At 43.5% G+C, this 20,678-nt stretch overlaps 1 protein-coding gene across 1 annotated transcript in view; it reads right to left on the bottom strand.

Annotated features, from left to right (window-relative positions):
- The window catches only part of APBA1 (amyloid beta precursor protein binding family A member 1), a 67,766-nt gene that overhangs the window by 22,390 nt on the left and 24,698 nt on the right, over positions 1 to 20,678 (bottom strand). The window contains exons 2-6 of the mRNA XM_004440634.3: positions 19,478 to 19,573; positions 15,337 to 15,376; positions 11,542 to 11,687; positions 1,590 to 1,622; positions 482 to 568 (exon numbers count right to left, since the gene is read on the bottom strand). Coding sequence (XP_004440691.1) covers positions 482 to 568; positions 1,590 to 1,622; positions 11,542 to 11,687; positions 15,337 to 15,376; positions 19,478 to 19,573 — 402 coding nt within the window. The remainder of the gene's footprint in view (positions 1 to 481; positions 569 to 1,589; positions 1,623 to 11,541; positions 11,688 to 15,336; positions 15,377 to 19,477; positions 19,574 to 20,678) is intronic.

The following is a 20,678-nucleotide window of genomic DNA, read 5'->3' as shown; positions in this document are numbered from 1 at the left end:
GCCAAGCGCGGACTCTGATGGCAGATTTACATGCACCCATCCAGGCCTGGGGCAATTTCCTTGGCTAATGATAGCCCAGAGCAGGAAGTGGTCTGCAGCATGTGAAAATAAATATCAATCATTTCACAACCACTAGAATCTCTGGTGGGGAAGTTTAAAAAAAAAAAACAATAAAAAGTCTACATGTGACAGTTGTATTTTATTTTTGTGTGTGTGTGATTTTAAACAAAATTTCTTAAAAGGCTAATCTGTTCACGTTCATGAATCTTCCGATAAAAACATGAGAATTATTAGCAAACAACATCCATGGTTTACTTTTTCCTTTTGATCCTTCCCCCCAGCAGCAGGCATTGCACACACCGCCTTCTAGCTTGTGTGAAAGCCAGCATCTGGGGACAGCTGCTCTACAGACATGGGCGCAGTCTCTGAGGGGCCATGCTGCTAAGCCTCACCCCTGGGAAAAGTGGGAGCCAGCCAATACCTGTGTGTCAGCATTCAATACTTTGATTCTCTGGGTAGAAATGAAGAGATCCACCTCGGTCATTGGTTGGGATTCACCTTCAGGAGCCTGAGAAGAAAAATACACCACGGCAAAGCTTAGTACAACACTCTAACCCAGGTACCTGGGAGCAAGGTTAGCTCACACACAGAGGCATCGAGACACAGTCACCAGAACGGCAAAGCAGACTCCAGAATTAGACTGCCAAGGCTGAAGGGACCACACAAAGGATGGACACATGGATCAGAGTTAGCATCTCCAGGTTACAGGGAAAAATTGGGAATCCCATTTGCTTTGTCCCCTGTGGAAGCAGTAACTCACTGCAGTAGATTTGGCTCTACGAACAATGATCATGAATGGCCCTTTCTGCAAGGGTTTCTGAGCCCAAGAGATTAAAGGAATATGGGCAAATGACTCAGATCCCAGGCTCCTGGGAAGTCACTTGGAGTCTGTACCTGCTCAAGTGATGGGGGACCAAGTTCACAGCAGGTGCAAAATGAAGTCACCTGGCAGTTCTGGTAAGAGAGTCTTCATGTCCACACACCACCACAGCAACAGAGAAGCAGTACCCACTCCTGACACCACCCCATTTAGAAAGAGCCCCAGTGCTTCAACGTCCCAGGGGTAGGTCATAAGCACCTAGAAGCTCCACAACCAAAAAAGCACACCAGTCTGGTTCATTTAGGGCTGAACTCTGCACATGTGTGGTTATTAGCGAGTTTTCTTTTTTGCATCCAGCAATCTGACAAATCCACAAATCAAACGTGACTGTAATTGAGCAGACCCGAGTCCCTGCCACCTTAACGCTCCTGGATGGTGGGAACTCCCACACGACTGTACAATTCATTTAGCATCTCCAATCTGCTCCCTGTCGTTCCTCTGAAGTGAAATGACTCATGAGCAACAGAAAACAGCCACTTTAGGCAACTGAGTTTTGAGAAACGTTAGCTTATGGGGCGGTTCAAAAAGAAATCTGAACAAAAACTTGCTGGATGCAGAAAACAAAAACACGAAATAATAAGAAGGCAAAACATAAAGAAATGAAAAGAACAGGCAGAACACCAAGCTGATGACGTTGTTTGTACTGCACCTTCTTCCTGCTTTTGGCTAATTTCTGGGCCATCTGCTTAGCATGGAACAAACAGAGACAGGAGAACAGTTAGAAAAGAATTTGCAGAGACTCAAAAGTCGAAACGGGAACTGACCAACTAATACTGGTAGTAGTATAAGGCGTTTCTGTGGGAGGAGGACTGGCTTTAAAAAATCCCACGCTATAATCAACTTCCTAATTCAGAATTTAGGTGGTGGTTGGGGCAGTAGGAGGAAGGAAAATGTACTGAGGTGCCTCCTCTACTTAATTGCAATCCATGTTTTCAAAGAATCAATTTTTGGTTCTGTTGATGCTTTTATGCTATGCCTGTTTTCTGTTTCATTGATTTCAGCCTGTATCTTTATTTCCTTCTACTTTCTTTGGGCTTAATTTGCTGATTTTCTTCTAGCTTCTTGAGATGAAAACTTAAAATCTGGATTTTCAAACTCTTTTCTGATATATTTAAAGCTATGAATCTCCAAGTACTGCTGAGCTGTATCCCACAAATTTTGACACATTACAATTTAATTATTTCATTCAAAGCATTTTCTAATTTCCACGGAGACTCTGTCTTTGCATCTTGGATTATTTAGAACTGTTACTAATTTTAATACATTTGAGGATTTTCTCGTTATCTTTTTGTTATTGATTTCTGAATTAATTCTACTATGGTCAGAGAACATACTCTAATTTCAATCCTTTGAAATTTGATGAGTCTTAGCTGTATGGCCCAGAACATGACTGACTTTGGTGAATGTGTCACGTGGACTTCAAAAGATGCATTCGTAGTTGTTGGGAATAGCGTTCTACCACTGTCAATGAAGTCAGTTATATTGGTTAAGAGTATTGTTCAAATCTATGTACTTGCTATTTTTTCTTTGTTTGTTCTATCATTTATTGAGAGAGGTATGTTAAAATCTCCAGGTGTTACTGTGGATCTGTCCATGTCTCCTTTTGGTTCTGTCAATCTTTGCTTTATCTATTTTGTATCTATGTTATTAGGTGCATATAGTTAAGATAGTTATATCTTCCTGTTGAACTGATCCATTGTTCTCCCTCTTTATCTCTAGTAATCCTTCTTGCCTTAAATTTGTGTAATGTTAATATAGCCTATACCTAACTAGCAACGGATGTAACATTCCCCCTTTTTCTTATAAGCAGAAGATAGAATAGTTGACAAAAGCAGAGACTCTGGGGCCAGATTGTCTAAAACTGGATCCTGGCTTTGCTACCTACAGTTGTGTGATTTTGAGTAAGCTACTTAACACCTCTGTGCCTCAGTTTCCTCATCTGTAAAATGAAGATAAAAATAGTACCTATCTCATAGGGCTGTTTTGAGGATAAAATATATGCAAAGCTCTTAGAATAGTGCCTGGTGCATTAGAAGCACTATATTTGTGTTCGCTGTAATATGATTTATAATCTAAATCTATAATTTACCTCTGTTAGGATGCAATTTCTTGGCTTTTGGTAAGGCTTGCTATATATACACGGATCTTGTACGAATGATGGTGAGTCAACGGCCAAACCACGAATGCTGTTGTGTTGATGGGGTGGGGTGGAGGAAGAGGGGCTCTCTCACATTCCTTCATACTCACCTGGCAGAAAAGATCTTTTGCTCTCAGCAACACATCTCTATTTCATTAATGACTAAAATGTGGTGTCTGTACTACCTGGTTGTGGAGAAACTGTATGAGTCACCCACCCAAACACCAAATAGCTCGTCTCTGGGACACCCAGGAAACTAGGGCAGCCCCACTCCCACACAGCCACCCCACAGCTCTCACTGGTGGTCATGAGTTCATGGTGAACAGTCTGCTCTGGAAAAGTCTAAGGGCAGCAACCACAAGTGTAATCTTCATCGCTGAGCCTGACGGTGGAAATATTTCCGCATCTGAGGAGTGGCCCTAGGCTGATGCTACCCTATGTCACACCACACAGATTTCTGCGTGGAATCTGAGAGTCCTGCTGGGGCATGTTCTGACCTGTGTCAGTTAAAATCCTTATGACAAATGACTGCTGTGAGATCCCAATGTTTGTCTTCTGCCACCTCTTCTGATATGATATGGCAGTAATGTACGAATTTCCATTATTTTTGATACCAAAACCTAACAGCTATTGGTCAAAATTCTTCACTCTAGGGAACAGTGATCTGAAAGGGCCCTTTAAAGGAAAATAAGTCTGCCACCAATGGAATGCCCAAATTCTGTTTTCTACTGGAATGGGTGATGAGGAAGAAGATTCAAAAGGCAAACTAAGTTTCATGAAAGGCATTCTGAAATACATTTATGAAGTTAAAAATATTTTATGCACTTAGAGTAATACCATCTTTAAATCACTGATGATATTTCAAGTGCCCCAAAACAAATTATAATTAAAAATTAGACATAACATTGGAAATGATGAGGGGGTCGGAGGCAGAACGAGAAACTGGAGTAGCAGAGAGGTCCAAGAGAAACATAAGGCCAGCACGCATTTTTTTTTTTTTTTTGGTGAGGAAGATTAGCCCTGAGCTAACATCCATGCCCATCTTCCTCTATTTTATATGGGACGCCTGCCATAGCATGGCTTGATAAGCAGTGCATAGGTCCACACCCAGGATGCGACCCTGCAAACCCGGGGCTGCCAAGCACCAAAACGGAGCGTGCAAACTTAACCACTGCACCAGGCTGGTCCCAGCATGCATCTTAAAGCAAAGAATGACAACATCCATTCAAGTCCTGTGTTTCATAGGATTGATGATGGCTTACCACCCAGTAGGCTGTGGTGTAAAGGACACAAACTGTGGTACCGCCCACCCAATCACCCGATCCACAATGTGTACTGACTGTTGACTGTTGTTAAGACCCTCCAGGTGAGTCATGCTGGTGATCCTCCTGACCCTTCTAGCTCTTCCTCCCCCAGTTCACATTCATTGAGCGCTTGCTCTGTGTCAGTATCCTAGGCAAGTTTATGTACATCAGTGTAAAAGCTTACAGTAACCCTGTGAGGCAGGCACTACATTATCCTCATCTTTCAAAAGAGAAAACTGTTGGGGCCGACCTGGTGGTGCAAGCAGTTAAGTGCGTGCACTCTGCTGCAGCGGCCCGGGGTTCGCCGGTTCAGATCCCGTGCGTGCACCGATGCACTGCTTGTCAAGCCATGCTGTGGCGGTGCCCCATATAAAGTGGAGGAAGATGGGCACGGATGTTAGCCCACGGCCAGTCTTCCTCAGCAAAAAGAGAAGGACTGGCGGATGTTAGCTCAGGGCTGATCTTCCTCACAAAAAAAAAAAAAAAAGAGGAAACTGAGGCACAGAAAGGCTAATTAACTTGCCCAAGGTCACACAGCTGTCAAGTGGCAGAATAGAGATTCAGACCCCGGAAATCTCACTCTACACTCCAAGCTGCTGGTTGTGCGACCTGGGCAAGTTTCTCATCTATAAACTTCTCAGTTTGCCTGTAAAGTGGGGTTAATAATACCCACCTCACAGGATTCCCTACCCCCTCCCTTCTGAGGAGTAAATGAGAGAACGTATGTGAAGGGCCTGCTGTAAGTGTCAATATCCTCTTTATCGATCATAGACTTCTTCAAGTCAGACGGGAAAGTACATGGCTTAAAGCTACAATGATAGAAATTTGAGTTCTATAATTAACTCATAATTTTTACATTTAAAGAAAATCAGAAAAGAATGGAAAAATCTGATTTTGGGGGACAGACTAGTAAAGATAGATATAAGAATATTTGATAATGAATGTTCCTTACAAAAATGCATGAACCCAAAAATACCAAAAATCATTTTTGACCTGATTCCACGAGCCTCCCAAATGTAGAAAGAATGGAAACATACACCCCACACTCTGTGTGGACAAGAGGCAGTTGCTACGGCTCCGGTAGGAGCCAGCAGGTCACCCTGTCTTCCGGCTGAAGAGGAGAGAACGAAGAGGGAGTGAGTGGAATGAAGTGTGGAGATGTAGTGAAGAGAAGGGAAGACCAGTGAGCTGGCTGCACTGGCTTCAAGTTTGTTCTCAAGACAGGGGTCAGGCAGGTTCCCACACTGTGGGGGAGGGTGTGTCTCTATCTAGGGCGCTTTAGATACCGACAGTATGTAGGGCAAAGCTCTCCAGAAGTTTCTCCCAAAACATGTTCTAGAGCATCCTAGCAACGAGACTTGAACAGGTATCCCACAGTGACAACGTATTCTCTGTTCAAATAATTATGGGAACTTTAACCAGAAGTTCAACAAAGTGAATTAAATCTCCTTAGTATGGGACTTCTTAGAGCCTTTGATAGGAAAATGTATGTGGCAAATACCCAAAAAGGAGATTATTTTGCACCATTTCTTGAGCTTTTTTGCCAGTGGAACCCTATCAGTGAGAAGCACTTGGCTTGACTGGAATGCCACAGAGCAGTCAGAGAAACGATGCTCCACGAGGCTGGAAGGTCCACCCTTCTGTAAGGCAGTGGGTCGCAAATTGTAGTGTATAGCAGAATCTCCTGGAAGGCTTACGAAAATGCAGGTTCCTGGGCCCCATCTCCCATGAGTTTGACTGGGGTGGGGCCTGAGAATCTGCATTTCTAACAACTTCCCAGGTGATGCTGATGCTGCTGGTCTGGGGACCCCCACTTTGAGAACCACTGCTCTAATGCATTCTTAAGTTATATGGGGGCTTCCTGGAAGGATATTATTTCTTCTCAAAAATGATGAGAAAAGGCAGAAAGGATACATTAGGGAGGGTCCAAAGATGAAAAAAATACTGTAAAAAATGGCAGATGTCTTCTAATTCTGCTATTGCATTCAGACGCACCTTATTTCTTATATTCTGGTAGATGGAAAAGGCTTTTAATTTCAGCTTCCTCAGCCTGCCTTGCATTATTGTTACCTAAACACTCTTCTTGGTTCCCTTACTAGACTGTACATTTCTCAGGGTCAAGGACTAGCTGCTCTTGGTTAATTTTTATCTCCTAAAATGCCCATCACAGGCGTCTGCATAGGGACAGTCTGCTTTCTGAGCCAAATTCCTTTGTTTTCTTTTCACATTAAGTAGAAAATATCCGGCCAAACCACAACTCCAAATTCTCTCCACTTTAGCAAAAAAATCTGTAAATTCTTTGTTCAATTAAGAAAATTGTACTTCTCCAAACTCCAAGTGTAAATCCAATAAGCAATAATCAATTCTAGTATACAGTTGGTGCCATGTGAGTGATGAGCAACACAGTCGACAAACAGAACAGAAATTAAAGACTGCTTTGAAATGGAAACATAAGCTTCAGGTTCGGTGTTCCCTCAGGGACGAAGCACCATGAACACCACAGCCACAGCAGGACGCATGGTGAGGGAGGCCTCACTTGCATCCACTGGGTCAAACAATGTAGGCAGAGGAAAGACAGAGGGGCCAGATGGGGACCCCTGAGGGGAGTGAGGGAGGAAGGAGGAATCAGAACGAAAGGAGGAAACCCCTCTGCCTTTGTTTTGGTGGGAGCATCACGGCAGAAATTGAAATTACTTATCAGTTTGTGGTGAGGATATTGCTAAAAGGATTTCCAAATAAATCCACAGCTTTCTTTCTCCCTTCCTTCCTGGACGGGCACTATAAAATCTGCAGCCTCACTCTGCTCTGCATCTCTTTGGAGGTGGCCTAGAATAACTCATTCCTGAAAGGTCAGTGTCTCTTTAGGAAAACGTGTGGCCCCACCTCCCTTAGAGACAGGTGTCTCCTAGGCACCTGCGGGCACCACAGTGCCTGTTCCCCTTGAGCCCACCCCGAATGATCCGGAAAAATGCTCTCGGCCCCTCGGTTCTCTCTGCAGACGATGAGGTCTCTGTGCACACTCTTGACACTTTCGGAAGTAACCACGGGTCTGAACGCGGCCGTCTTCTCTGACAATTTGAAAAAGCGTCTGGCCGGGTATCAAGTCAAACAATCAGACGGGCATTTAAATGGACGTTAAAGGAACACGAGGCAGAAAATATTTAATGACAGGTGACAGTTCCTTCAGATGCATAGAAACACATTGTAAAATGATACTTACACATGAAACGTAACCATTTAATTTTACCACTCTATAATGAATTCCTCACACTAGAGTAATTTGCTGTAAAATAAATATATGTTTTCCAGATGCTTACTCTGCTCTAGGCAGGTCTAAAATGGATTTATAATCAGCCCTGCTTGTTCTGATCGACAGAGCCACCTAATTTTTTGTTTAAATGAACAGTGGAACTTCTGGATACCAATCCTTTGAAGCATCAAAGTAAACTCGCTGGCTTCTTATCAGTGAGCTGGACTTTACAGAAGGGAAAACCACACTCTCAGATTCCACTGTGGAAATCAGAAGACATGATTTACAGTACACTTGGCACTGGGTGGGATCTGGTACCGGCTTGCTGGAGTCTCCCCTGAGCACTGCTTTACAACAGGTGATGTGCCTGGGCCTGCTCCCCGATCAAGGTCATCTAATACTACATATGTGTCACAGAGCAGCAGAAAGACAGAGAAACTCTATGTATAGGAGTCAAGAGCTACCAGGTCAATAAAACCAATAAACAAGTTGCCCAGAAGGAAACCTGAACCTTAACATGTTTGAAACCTTGATGAGCAGAACCTAGGAAAAACTAGAAAAACTACTCTCAAAGCAACACAATTTTCTGTCTCAGGGGTCTTCAGTACATCTTTTGGGGGGATTGATGCTTTGTTCTGGAGGACTTACCTGAACAGGCCTGGGCTGTGTTCCTCGATGGGGTGGGAGGCTTTGGCATTTTGCAGGAGATAAATCTTTGTCCCGTGGCCCCATCCTGGACATTACAGGGTGTCAAGCATCCCTGGCTCTACCCACTAATGCCAGTAAAAATGCCCCCAGAGACTGTGGCAACCAAAAGTGCCCCCCACCCATTTCCAAACACCCCTTTTGGAGGTGGTCCCTGTCTGTCAGAGAACCAGAGTGAGGCCAGGTCTTTGCACTCCCATTGGTACTGGGGAAGCTAAGGGCACCACTAACCTGGGAAACTAAGTGCTATGTAGAGAGTTTACATAAGCTATTCTGTGGTATTGCTGTCTTGGCATCCATTTTGTTTGGTCAAGTGGCCTGCAGTGACCCTAAATGACACTAGTCCTTCATGTAAGCTCATGCCCTAGATAACAGCCCACAGAGTCACAGCAAATGTAAGTTCCTGATATGACTCCCCCAACAGCGCCTGTAAAAACAGTCTCTCCCACCTCCCAGGGCCTTCTCCTTGTGTGCCCCTTAGATAAGACACCCATGGAGCTTACCAAAACCCTGCTTTTTGGTTTGAATTGACGAATCTGGTCTTAGCCTGGGAACCCCAAAGCACTCCACCCACGGACCCTAATAAAGGAATTTGTCCCAGGTCGTCTCTCTCTCTGCCTGCACCCTGCCTTGACCTCGCTGGTGGCCCCTCGAGGTGTGCTGGGTACTTCCTCCAGAACCTGTGAGTAATGAACTTCTCTAATCAATTTCTCTTGTGGTCTTTTGCTCAGCATCTGGCACCCTGGGGCTCTACCTAACAAATGTTAACTTAATAAAATCATAACCTGCTATGTTTGGTAACTGTGGGACATGAGGAGGCAGAACTATGTCTCTAAAGACTTGGTTTTTAAAGTTCTTTGCTCTGTATGAAATAAGACAGGACACTGCCTGAAAAGAAGCTCGTTCTCCCATATGGGGCTGCGTGTTCTTGTTTTGAATGTTGTACCTGGCAGATTCTAAATTAAGACGACGACGACTGTGGGGAGACCTGGGGGTATTAATGTCACCTCTTTATGATAAGGGGAAACAGTGAAAAGGAGTTAGGCCAAGCCTGGATGGGTAGCTCAACAGGAACCTGATGTTCTACCAGCAACATTACGGAGGCTTAAAGACCCAAAGATTGTCATGAGTTGTCCTGCTGGGAGGCACAATGTAAGACGCATCTCTGTGGGTGTGGGTGGCACTCCCCTTGAAGGAAGTGGATCCTCCCACTGTCAATCATCCTGGTAGACACTACTTTTGGGAGAAGACACGAACACCACAGAAGTGGGCCTTGCGGTAGCAGGGCGTCTGAGGCACAGACAAGGTTTGTACATCCTGGATGAAGTGGTGCAGTGGTTCTTGATATGTAGAAGAAAACAGTAGGCCCCTGTCAGCAATTTTGACATTGGGTCTGGCCTATGGGTGTTATGACAATAGCCGACCCTGGTTGCAAATTACTCTCTGGTTTATATATCCTAATTCCTAAAACGTCAGTAATAGTATCGAAAGTTGCAGCATGGGCTCACTGTACTATGGATGGTTACGGGAAGGGCCAACGCTGAGCTGGCGGGGAAGAGGGCCTCCTCCAAGCACAGAGAGGTCTTAAGAGCAGCAAGTCACTTGTGGAGGCCCCAGCGGCAGGACGATGGAGAGCAGCTTGATGAGGAAGCAGTGAGAGGGGACCTGGGGACATTCACACAGCACCCTGGGAAACTGCAGAGTGACTGGGCAGCAGGGGGCTCAAAGTCACCATAATTAGTGCATCAATAGAAATATGACCTTGTTTAATATTCACCGTGTGGCAGAGCCTTGGCACGTGAATAACAGGAAGCAGCTCGGGTGGAAGGACCGGCAGCACCCCCTCTGCTCTATGACCTCTATAAATTGCTGCCCTCTCTTCCCTTCGAGCTCTCAGGTAGCGTCTCACCTCTCGAGGCCTCCCCTGCACTCCTGTGGCACTTAATATCCAACACCCTTCTCTCTGCCTCGGGTACACCCTGCACATTCGCTGGCTTGATTCATCTCTCATTGGTGCTGCTGAACTTGAGGGTAAGGATCTCACTTTATAAATCGCTCTTTTCCTTCCCTCTCGAGACCTTGCACAGCCTTGCGCACATAAGTATTCAGGCACTATCGTTTCCTTGACTAAGGACTCTGAGTAACTGCCTTCGACTTGTGCTTCTTTCTCATTCCACAATGCCACACAAACACCAGGATGGAATTTGGGAATGTCTGATTGAGAAAATACGGAAAAGGAATGGTTCCTAGAGGAGGGAATCAATTTTGACCAGTTGAAACTAGACAAAACCAATTCTGGTGAGTCCTAACCTAGTCCAACTTGCTTCAAATACCTGGTTCTGGGTTTCCACAGTGATGCTTATCCCTGTGGCTCTGGGTGAAAATGGCCTTGTGGTTCCAGTGGGGCTGCTCAGTGGTTCTGGGTGCTGATGGCCCATAATGGCACTTGAACAACATGATGGCACTGTAAATGTCCCTGTAGTCCTGGGTTTGTTCATGATTCTAGGTAGTACTGGCCTCATGGTGGAGATTCTAGAGCTCCATGGGATCAAACCAGTTATGATTGATTCAGACTAGTTGTGAATGACTTAAATTAGATGAAAGTCATTCTTCCTGGATCAAACAGGCTCATTCCTTTTAAATCTTGATAGAACAGCTTCAAACAGGTTATGACTGGCTCAAACTAGTTTAAACTGGGTTAGCGTTGCAGTGACTTGTTCAGACTAGCCAGGTTAGATTTGATCAACTGGTTCATTTTACTTGAAGCAAGCCAGTTCAATCTAGCTTGAACAGGATCAACCAGTTTGAAAGCAAAGCAATGAGACCTAGCCTGGACCACACTGTAATACAGTGTTTAAGTCACTGATCTCCGGCTGTCAGTGGAAATGCAGTGATAAAGCTCTAATATTTGAGACATAATCCTCAAAATGATGTCTTCCTTATCATTTCAACTTTACAAAGTTTGTGATCATACGTACTTTTTCTCAAGGCTAGCCACTGAGAACAACCAAAATATATCATATTTGTACATAAGGACTCCAGTACACTTTTTTTTTCTGTTTAGAGCTGTTGGCAGGTACATGTCTAAGCGCTGCCCGAAACATCCCAGTCCACTCTCCTCTAAACTCGGGACTAGATATATGAGGCGTGGGATGACCACTCTGGACAGCTCAGGTGCCCACACCTGCCCACCGCACCCCCTCACCTTGATCCTGCTTACTGCTTCCTGGGCCTGCATCATGCGCACGTTTTTGGAGGGAGTTTTGTCTGAAAGCAGCTGGGTGGAGCCAAGGTAATTGGCAGCAAAAATGATTCCATCAATCAAGTCCTCGGGGTCACAAGGTCCAGGAACTGTAACACACAGAGCCGCAGCCATGAGTGAAGCCGCCCTGGGGTGGGCCTGCCAAGTCCCTGACTGCGCACCACCCCTCCCCCACTGCTTGCCACTGGGCCAAGTGGCCCAGTTCTGGAGACCCCCGAGCAGGTGCGTCAACCTGCTAGTCTAAGGCCTCGCTTTGTGTCTACCTTCACTCACCCCTCATTTTCAAATAGAAGGAACAATTTCTTCTTTGAGTAATTTACTTCATCCAGGCCATTTACTGTGAGAAATGATGTGAATATTTATTTAAATATGAAACATAAAATTCAGTGATAAAGGATGTTGTTTCTCCCATTAGACTGTGAGCTCTTTGGGGACAAGGACCACGTCATATTCATCTTTGGCTCTCCTGTGTCTAGTCAGTGTCTGTCACCCAGTGGGTATCAAATAAGTGTTTGCTGGACAAATGATCAGGTGAGCAGAAGGCTGTCTTATTAGAAAACCTCATTTTACAGCAGTTCCTTTACTTGCCACCCATTCATATCTGTCCCTTCCAGTTTATTCATTATGGGGGAAACAAATTTTATAAATCAGAAAAATAGGTATTTGTTTCAGAATGTCTGGATTCCCATAATGGCCTCTGACCCCAATGCTGCGAGACAGATAACATTACCCCAAAGCCATGGTCTCATGCTGCCAACCTTGCTGACTTACAGGCTAGAATGTTCCTGGCCTGCGTCCGCAAACAGATCAATTCCAAGGAAAATCGGAATCTCTGTTCTCATTGACCAGCCTTTTAAATCAAATTTTAGTTTTAAATATTTAAAATGGGGCATCTGATTCTAATCATAATCACCTTGTAAACCCTGCTTGAAATTAAAACACATCTGGGACTAATAAATAACTTTACAACAGATGCACTAAGAAAGGCATTTTAATTCTGCAATGAAAACATATATTTTCTTTGGCTTGAATGCCATATTGGAGGAGACTAAAATATACATTTTAACATTATCTAATGTAACCTCAGGGTCTTAAATTAGATAACCTGAAATGCAAAAACTTGCTTTCTCCTCTTGGAGAGCTAATCTGAAATCGTTTTTATTTTTATCCTTAAACATCAAGCTCATCTTGAGCTTCAAAAGCCGCTTCTGATGATATAAGCTACTTATCAGGGTATAGACTTAAAACAGTCTATTCGTTTTTCCAAAACCAAGGTGGTGGCTGAAACAAAGAAATTAACAGTGTTTTAGGAAAGGGCCTTTACAAAGCATCTGTGTAGTAATTAAATAAGGAAACCTGTTATTTGTCTTATTCTTGATCTTTCTGAGAAAGACTTCTGGACAAACACTGAGTGGTACCTCCACTACATACCAGTAATTCATATTCTTCTCAACAGCCACATGCTTCCTACCCTGAAACCTTCAGAGATGCGAGAAGGATGCAGGTTATTTACAATATACAGTTTCAGTTGTGTAGCAGGGAAGCACTAGTTTAACTAAAATAATGTACGGACCAGTTAGGTCCTACACTACGCTTTCTACAAAGTAAAGATTATCAGTCTCATGGGCCGGCCCCACGGCTTAGCGGTTAAGTGCGCGCGCTCCGCCGCTGGCGGCCAGGGTTCAGATCCCGGGCGCGCACCGATGCACCGCTTATCCGGCCATGCTGAGGCCGCATCCCACATACAGCAACTAGAAGGATGTGCAGCTATGACATACAACTATCTACTGGGGCTTTGGGGGGAAAAAAATAAATAAATAAAATTATTAAAAAAAAAAAAAAAGATTATCAGTCTTCTGTGATAAATTCTTGTGACAGATTTACAATGTTACTTAAACATAATCATTTTTGCCAACCAGGTATTGAGAAAAAAGATCTCATCCGGGACAGTAACTTTTAAAAACCTTCCATTTATTTTGTGAAAATAATGAATGTTAAAAGAAAAAGAAAAATAAACTATGTACTTCCCTATGGGACTTCCAATATCATATATTCATCTCTGAGTTAGCTCACTGAAAAAGGTCCCTCTTCAACCGTAATAAGTGTGGATATGCAGATATGTGTAAGAGCAATCCAAATAATATTTAAATGACTGTATAAATGTCAAGCAGCCAAGACACAGAAATATTGAACCTAAACAAATCATACATTTGAGATATGATGCCATTTATCTTCCAAGGAAATTGTTTATCATCAAATGGCACTGTCACTGTATCATACCCAGAAAAAAAAAGACTTAATTTCTTAAGTTCATTTTGGTGTATTTTTAAAAAGTTAAAAAAATTAACGTTATAATTGTCCTAAGTCAAAGAACTGCAGGTTTCATCCTGGCCTTCCGGAATGTGTTTTTCCTCTCAGGAGTGCCTCTGTTTTGCTCTGTGAGTGAACAAGCAGACGTGTTACATCTCACACTCATAAGGCTGAGCTGAAAATCTCTAGGCCTGGAGGAACCAATATGTAGAAGAATGGCGTTTCCAAACTTCTGAAAACTCCCCGAGGTGCTCTTGCGGAATGCTGGAACTTCACAAAAATGGTGCAAATAATTTGCAGGTTACTCAAGAAAGAAACCTGAGTAACAACCAAACCTATGAGCTTGTCCTGTGCTTCAGGCCCAAGGGGTCATGAAGGTTTATGAATCCTGGTAATTCATTCCCAGGCAGTAGAATATACCTAACTGTTCACTCACAAGAGTCAAAGGCCAGACATGGCCTCAAGGTGATGTCTGGGCCTTCTCTGGCCCCCAGAAAATCCTCCTTTAAGGAAGTGATAATCCACACTACCTGAAGAGGCATCTGCCATCCTCCCTACTCACCCCTCCTGATCAGTGGCACCTCTATCCTCTGTGTGAATGAGAAATAGGTGCTCCATTTGTGTGGCAAGACTTCAAATTGGGTGCATAGCTTGGGCTGAGTTTTGGCCCCACTAGGCCTCCTGACTGGGTGCATTTGTGCAGTGAACAACCTACACAACCATGTGTGGCAGCCCCACATAGAATACCAGTTACAGGGAGAATTGTGGAGACAGACTGCTGGTTCACAGCCTGACTTTGCTACTTGCTAACTGTGTGATCTTGGGAAAGTTATTCGCACTCTTGATGCCTCAGTTCTCTCATGCATAGTATGGGGATAATGACAAAACCCACTTCACAAGATCAAAGTGAGGATTCCATTAATTATTACATGGACAGTGATTAGAAGAGTAGCTGGCAGAGAGTAAGCGCTTGATAAATGTTACTATTACTAGCTCATCCAAGCAAGAGTCGGGAATTATTGGGAAGGTCTTTTTGTTGTTGTTGTTTAACACAAGAGGACCAAAATTTCTCCCTTAAAGTTCATTCTCACTTGAATGGTCCTTGGCGGATGTAAGAGGCGTACTGAAGTAAAGGGAAGGAGACTTGGGTTTCAGATCCAATATGATCATTTCTAAGCTGGGTGAAGCCCTCGGCCTCACTCCAGCCTCAGGTTCCCATGGACAGAATCAGCAAAGGCAGGAGGAGGATTTTGGGGGTTTCATAGCTGTTGTTCTTTTAGTCTAAGATTCTATGACTGTTAAGATTGTGAATCAGTGACTTTGTGGCCTTTCTTCCCCACTATTGTCTTACGGCTCAGTGCTTCAAATACCAAAATGCTAAAATATTCATGAATGACTCATGCTCAATATTTCCTTTTCAGCTCTTACCTTCAACGTAGGTTGGGAACGAAGCCAAGCTTTTTCTTGACTGTAATTAAGACAAAGAGATTTCACAAAGGGCAAAGCATGATGAAAAATGCATTAACACAACCATCCATGCAACATGAAAAATAAACATATCACCACTGGCAGATATTAACCAGTTGTCAACCATTTTTGGTTACAGAAACTAAAGTGTAAATAAACAAATGCATTTATTATTAAAGGTTACCCAAAGCCCAGAATCATCGATTCATGTTTTAGATAATCTGAAAATCCTACACTCCACAATCAGAGAGATGCCTGTCAGCTTAAAAAATACCCCACAGACCACAATTCATAATCAGCAATAGCAATAAAAAGGACATTAGAAATTTTATTTCACTTGGGTCTTTGCTGCAGTGATCTCGCACTGTGCTAAAAATGTTTGCTAGAGTTTTTCTCTCTTCCTTTTCTCTCTTACTGATTTATTTTAGTTAAAAAATTCCATTACATAAGTCATTATTGTGTATTACCTTAAAATAAGAACACAACAAACAAAGGAGTAAATTAAAAACCCTGGAATTTCTTATATTAAGTAACACCTCATAGCGAAGGTCAGTCTTCTAACGGTATCCTTGGAAGTGGACATGATCAGCTAGAAACCTTCTAGAACCCGACTGGATGGCAATTTAAAGGCTCTCAGAGAAGTAACACTTACCATTTGGTTCCTTTCACAAGCGAATGTCCTAGAGATAACTCTGAGTGGTATAAAGTAGGAAATTCATTCCTGCTTCAATCAGTAATAGAATTTACAGCTGAATGTCTGGGGCAGGGTGATGCGGGCATTGCAGGAGAGTGGAGAGCTAATGTAAAAGACTCCCTAAAATGGGCAAAAAGTAGGGTTTGCACGGCCAAGGGTTATCCTCAGAAAGCCTAACAATTTTCATTGCTAAGAATCTACCAGGAGTTGGGTGATGATTTAAAGACATGCCTTTTAGAAAAAGGGTATCTAGTACAGCATAGCTGCTCAACAGGTTGACTTAAATTAGGGTATACTGTGGGGTGCCCAGTGGGTTAGAAGGGTGAAGGGCTCTGGATGAGGGCTGGGACATCATGGGAAACAATTCCTATCATAGTACTTCATACAGTACTCTTCACTTGGAATATAAGAATGGAAAACGGATGATTAATTAGTTAATACTTGCACAACATTCTAAAAAATTAGTAGTGTTACTTGTTACGTGAAAAATTGGAGGCAGTCAAAGAAACCTAATTTTAAGAATCTAACTTAATCCAGGACAATGACAAGAATTCAACACTAATCACACAATACACTGCACAGGGAGACCTGTCAGTAAGCCTGCTGCGGACATGCTCACTGGGATGAAATAGTCCCTCACACCAAAGAGGGTGGGTTGCTAGTTTCAGAAAGGATCATTAAAGAAACTGAAGACATGGATCTACCAGGAATGAAAGGTTATTGGCTGCCAATGCATTTACGGAAAAACGCACATCAAGTGAAAGCCTCCATACGTGGATAGGAGGCAAGAGAACTCTAATTTCAACAGAGCTCTACATTCATTTTACTTCTGATTTATCCAAGTGGGAAGACAGGACCAGTTGGGTGCCAAGAGCCAAGTCTGTCTAATTCTGGTTGGTTTAAAGACTAAAATTCACAACTTCATGGTATGTAGATGGAAGCTGGCTTCTTCATAAGGGCCAAAGATTTTTAATTATTTCCCAACCATCTCCGTATCCTTGCCCTCAGCAGCTACGGGCTTGGGGTAATGAGGGCTTACTTTGTTTAATCAAACTTGTTTAGCCTCCAGGTACATCTAAGAAGCCAAGTCAGATTTTCTTGGGTTATTAGGATACTTCTCTGAATGCTAATCTCGAGGACAGTGCCTAGATTTTAGCAGAAGCTACAAAAGAAGTACTTTTGTCCATAGCCCTAAAAGCTGCTGTTTTATTTAGAGCCACAATGGAGGGCATTTCGTACATTACTTATTCTCTATTCATGAGCTCATGACTGGCTTTCTTTAGTCTCTGGGGTAGTAAATTTTTTTTAAAAAAGAGTTTTGTGAAATGAAAGAATCTCTAATTATTGCACACAAAGAGGATTTTCATCATTATTTCTAAGGATATGCAGAAACATGTGCCAAGTCCAGTAGGAACTGAGAAACTAACAAATTCGCCTTGCTTATTATAGCTGATGAATAATCAAATGCTGAATATTCAGATGTCTGATGAACCCTTTGTTTTCTCACATGTGGACAGAGATGAACACTGGTTGATCCTTAACATTCAAGAATTAATAAAGCCACATTCAAGAAGAGAAAGGCCAAAACCTTTGGGATTTTCCAGAATGTCACCTACACTGCGTGCAAAGCCTGGAGGCCTGACAATTGGAATAAGGACACACAAGCCACCTTGTCTGTGCAGTGCGTGACCTGCAAGCACTTTTCACCCCCAGGACAGCAGATCCTGGTGTTAAGAGCCTGGCCCCCAGGAGCTCTGGATTCAAATCCGGGCCCGGCCACCTGTGAGCCCTGGGACCTCAGGTAAGTTACTCAACCTGTCAGCTTCCTCAACTAAAGAATGAGGACAATAATTCCTACTCATGTAGGGCCAGCCCACCTGGACGTCCATTCCTATCTGGACATAGGGCCAGCAGAAACTGTGACCCCATTAGTCCTGTTCCTGTGGCCTAGGGTCTGAGGATCCAGACCAGAGGAGGACAAAGTATATTTCAAATCTAAATTCTAGTATTGGGGTCGTTTCAGAGAAGGTCTCCTTATGTTTGTTTGGTTTACTATGAACAGATTAATAAAAAAAATATACTTTCCTCCTGCACGAATAGTTAATGGCAAATGTATGTGTACTCAATGATACTTTAAGGCTAAATTTTAACTAAGGCTAAATTTTAACTAAGACTCCCTTTAGAAGTGAGCTGCCGCTCAGGTTAAAATGGAGATTGCTTTCTTCCATTGTGTTCAACATAAAATTATGAGCAAAGGGAAGGAAAATGAGACAATCATTCATTATGTGGTTTACCTCTTTAATGCACATCCTCAGTGCTGATCAGGCAGCATCTAAACTTAGAGAAGATGAGCCTACACACAGATTTTGGTGCAGGCCAATGTTTACCTGAGGCTGGTTCATACAAAGGCGGGGGTGGTAGTTAGCTGGGTGTAAAGAGCGCTGGAGAAGGCAGTGGCTCCCCTCAGGGAAAAACACCTGCCCCTTTCTAGCCCCAGAAACCTCAGTGGGAGCAAGCAGCCTCTTCTTGTTTAAACATTCTCAGTCTGGCCTCCAGAAGTAGGGCAACTACATGATTTGTTGCCCAAAGGGACAGACATTTTAGGGCTGAACCGTCCAGCAGCCCCTAGGCACACGTGGCTATTTAAGTTAACTGAAACTGAACACAATGAAAAATTCAGTACCTCAGTCCCACTAGCCACATTTCAAGGGCCTGCTAGGCACACGTAGCTAGTGACTACCAAATAGGACAGTGCAGAGGTAGAACATTTCCATCATGCAGCAAGCTCTCTGGACAGCACTGCTTTAGAAAGTGAGAAGAGGTGCTCACCAGGTGCGCTGCTTGGACCATAGGTGTGAACTGGAACCACCGCAGGTAAACCAGGACAAGTGGTCACCCTGTTGTCATGAAAGATAGTTCACTTGGGCCTGAAATAAATGGGTATTTAAGAAGCCAACCCATTTCCCAAACTACATAGCAACTGTAAGTCCACGGTACCCGAGGTTTGTAACACCACGAGGAAGGATGGTGCCTCTCAGTGTTTTTGATGTCCAACATCCAACACCGTCCAAGAGAACTTTCTGCATTGATGGAAATGTTCTGGAATCTCCCCTGTCCAATACAGTAGCCACCAGTGTGGCTACTGAGCACTTGAAATGTGGCTAGTGTGCCTGACGAACTGAATTTTTCATTTTATTTATTAATTAAAATAGACACCTGTAGCTAGTGGCTGCCAAATTGGATGGCATGTCTTTAATCACTGAATTCCACACCGGAGAGGAGAAAACAGAATTTCTCTCTCCAGGGTAATCTGGGTCCAAAGCTCTGTGGGCAGCTGGAGAAAGCATAAACCAGAATTAGACTAGAAGAAAACGGGCTGATGGCTTTTGAAACAAAACATCACCCTACCTCTTTATTTGTGGAGGCTTCCGCGGGGTCGCTGGGATGAAGGGGTGTACTCGAAGACTCTGCGCCCAGGGGTGAGGAGCTGCCGGGAGACGGAGACTGGAACACAGCAAGGGAACAACACGGTGAGAACCTGAGGGACCGGGGGAACACCCGGCCAGGAGGAGGGGTGGAGAGAGAGGAGAAAGCCACACACAACTGTAGGATCATTTCAGCAGTGAGAAAACTTCCTTGGGAAGGAGCGCCAACCGTACGTAAAAGACCTGGGTTTGTCAAGCTTTCTTTTAAATTCCTGCTATGTTTTCAAAGGAGCCCTCAGAGTTGAGCTTTTTTCATCCCTCTTGGGCCAAGTGTTTAAATACAGCAAAAGTTGCACATCCAACTTAAAGCCCTAGATGAATAAAGCCAATGGTGATACACAAATGTGTCTTTTAAAAATTTTCCTTATCGGATACAAAGACTTTGGGTACTAAATGTCTTACAAAATCAGCTGCCCAAGATTATCTGAATGGAAAAGTAAAAATTAAAACATATATTTTTAAAGAGGCAACTGGGATTGATTTTGATGACCAGAAACCACACCACCTGTATTTTCCTAGTCAGTTCAGATTTCAAATATTTTGTCTGATTTAATCCGCAGGCCATTGAAAATTCAGAGAAATTTCAGCATCCAAGCAACATTACCTTGGCTACATGTAGAACAGTTCGAAAATCCTTTGTTAAATGATATGTTTAACAATAAGGCTTAGAAAAATAGGTTTAGGGGGTACGGTCCCCATCAGGTGTGTTACTGCCCCAGGTGATGGGCTTGGGCTCTTTGCACAGGCAGACCCTGCTGGAATGAATATAAAACTCCAGGCCAGTGCCTGACATCCAGTACGCGCCCCGTAACTACCTGCTGAATGAATGACCACACCACGCACAGGGATGGGACTAATACAGTCTCCGAAAACCCTCCCCTGCCGAACATTCCTGTATGTTCCTGAAATCTTGAGAGATGAAGGGTCCGGTGCTTCAGAATTCCATAGCGATGGTACTCTGAGAGTAAGAATTCGCTGCTTCACAGTTTGTTGGTGATGTTTGATAGAAGGCATAAAACAGAACCCACACAAGGATCTATTCTCTGAGGAAGCGTGAGGATGTGAGCGAGGGGAGGTACATCCTGGGCAAAGGAAGCAAAATAACACCAGTGGTTGCTTGAATC

The sequence above is a fragment of the Ceratotherium simum genome, chromosome 20, assembly GCF_057802395.1.
Source record: "Ceratotherium simum simum isolate JZ-2026a chromosome 20, ASM5780239v1, whole genome shotgun sequence".
Taxonomy (NCBI): Eukaryota; Metazoa; Chordata; class Mammalia; order Perissodactyla; family Rhinocerotidae; genus Ceratotherium; species Ceratotherium simum.
The sequence above is the reverse complement of the archived record's forward strand: the minus strand, read 5'-3'. Positions and strand labels throughout refer to the sequence as shown.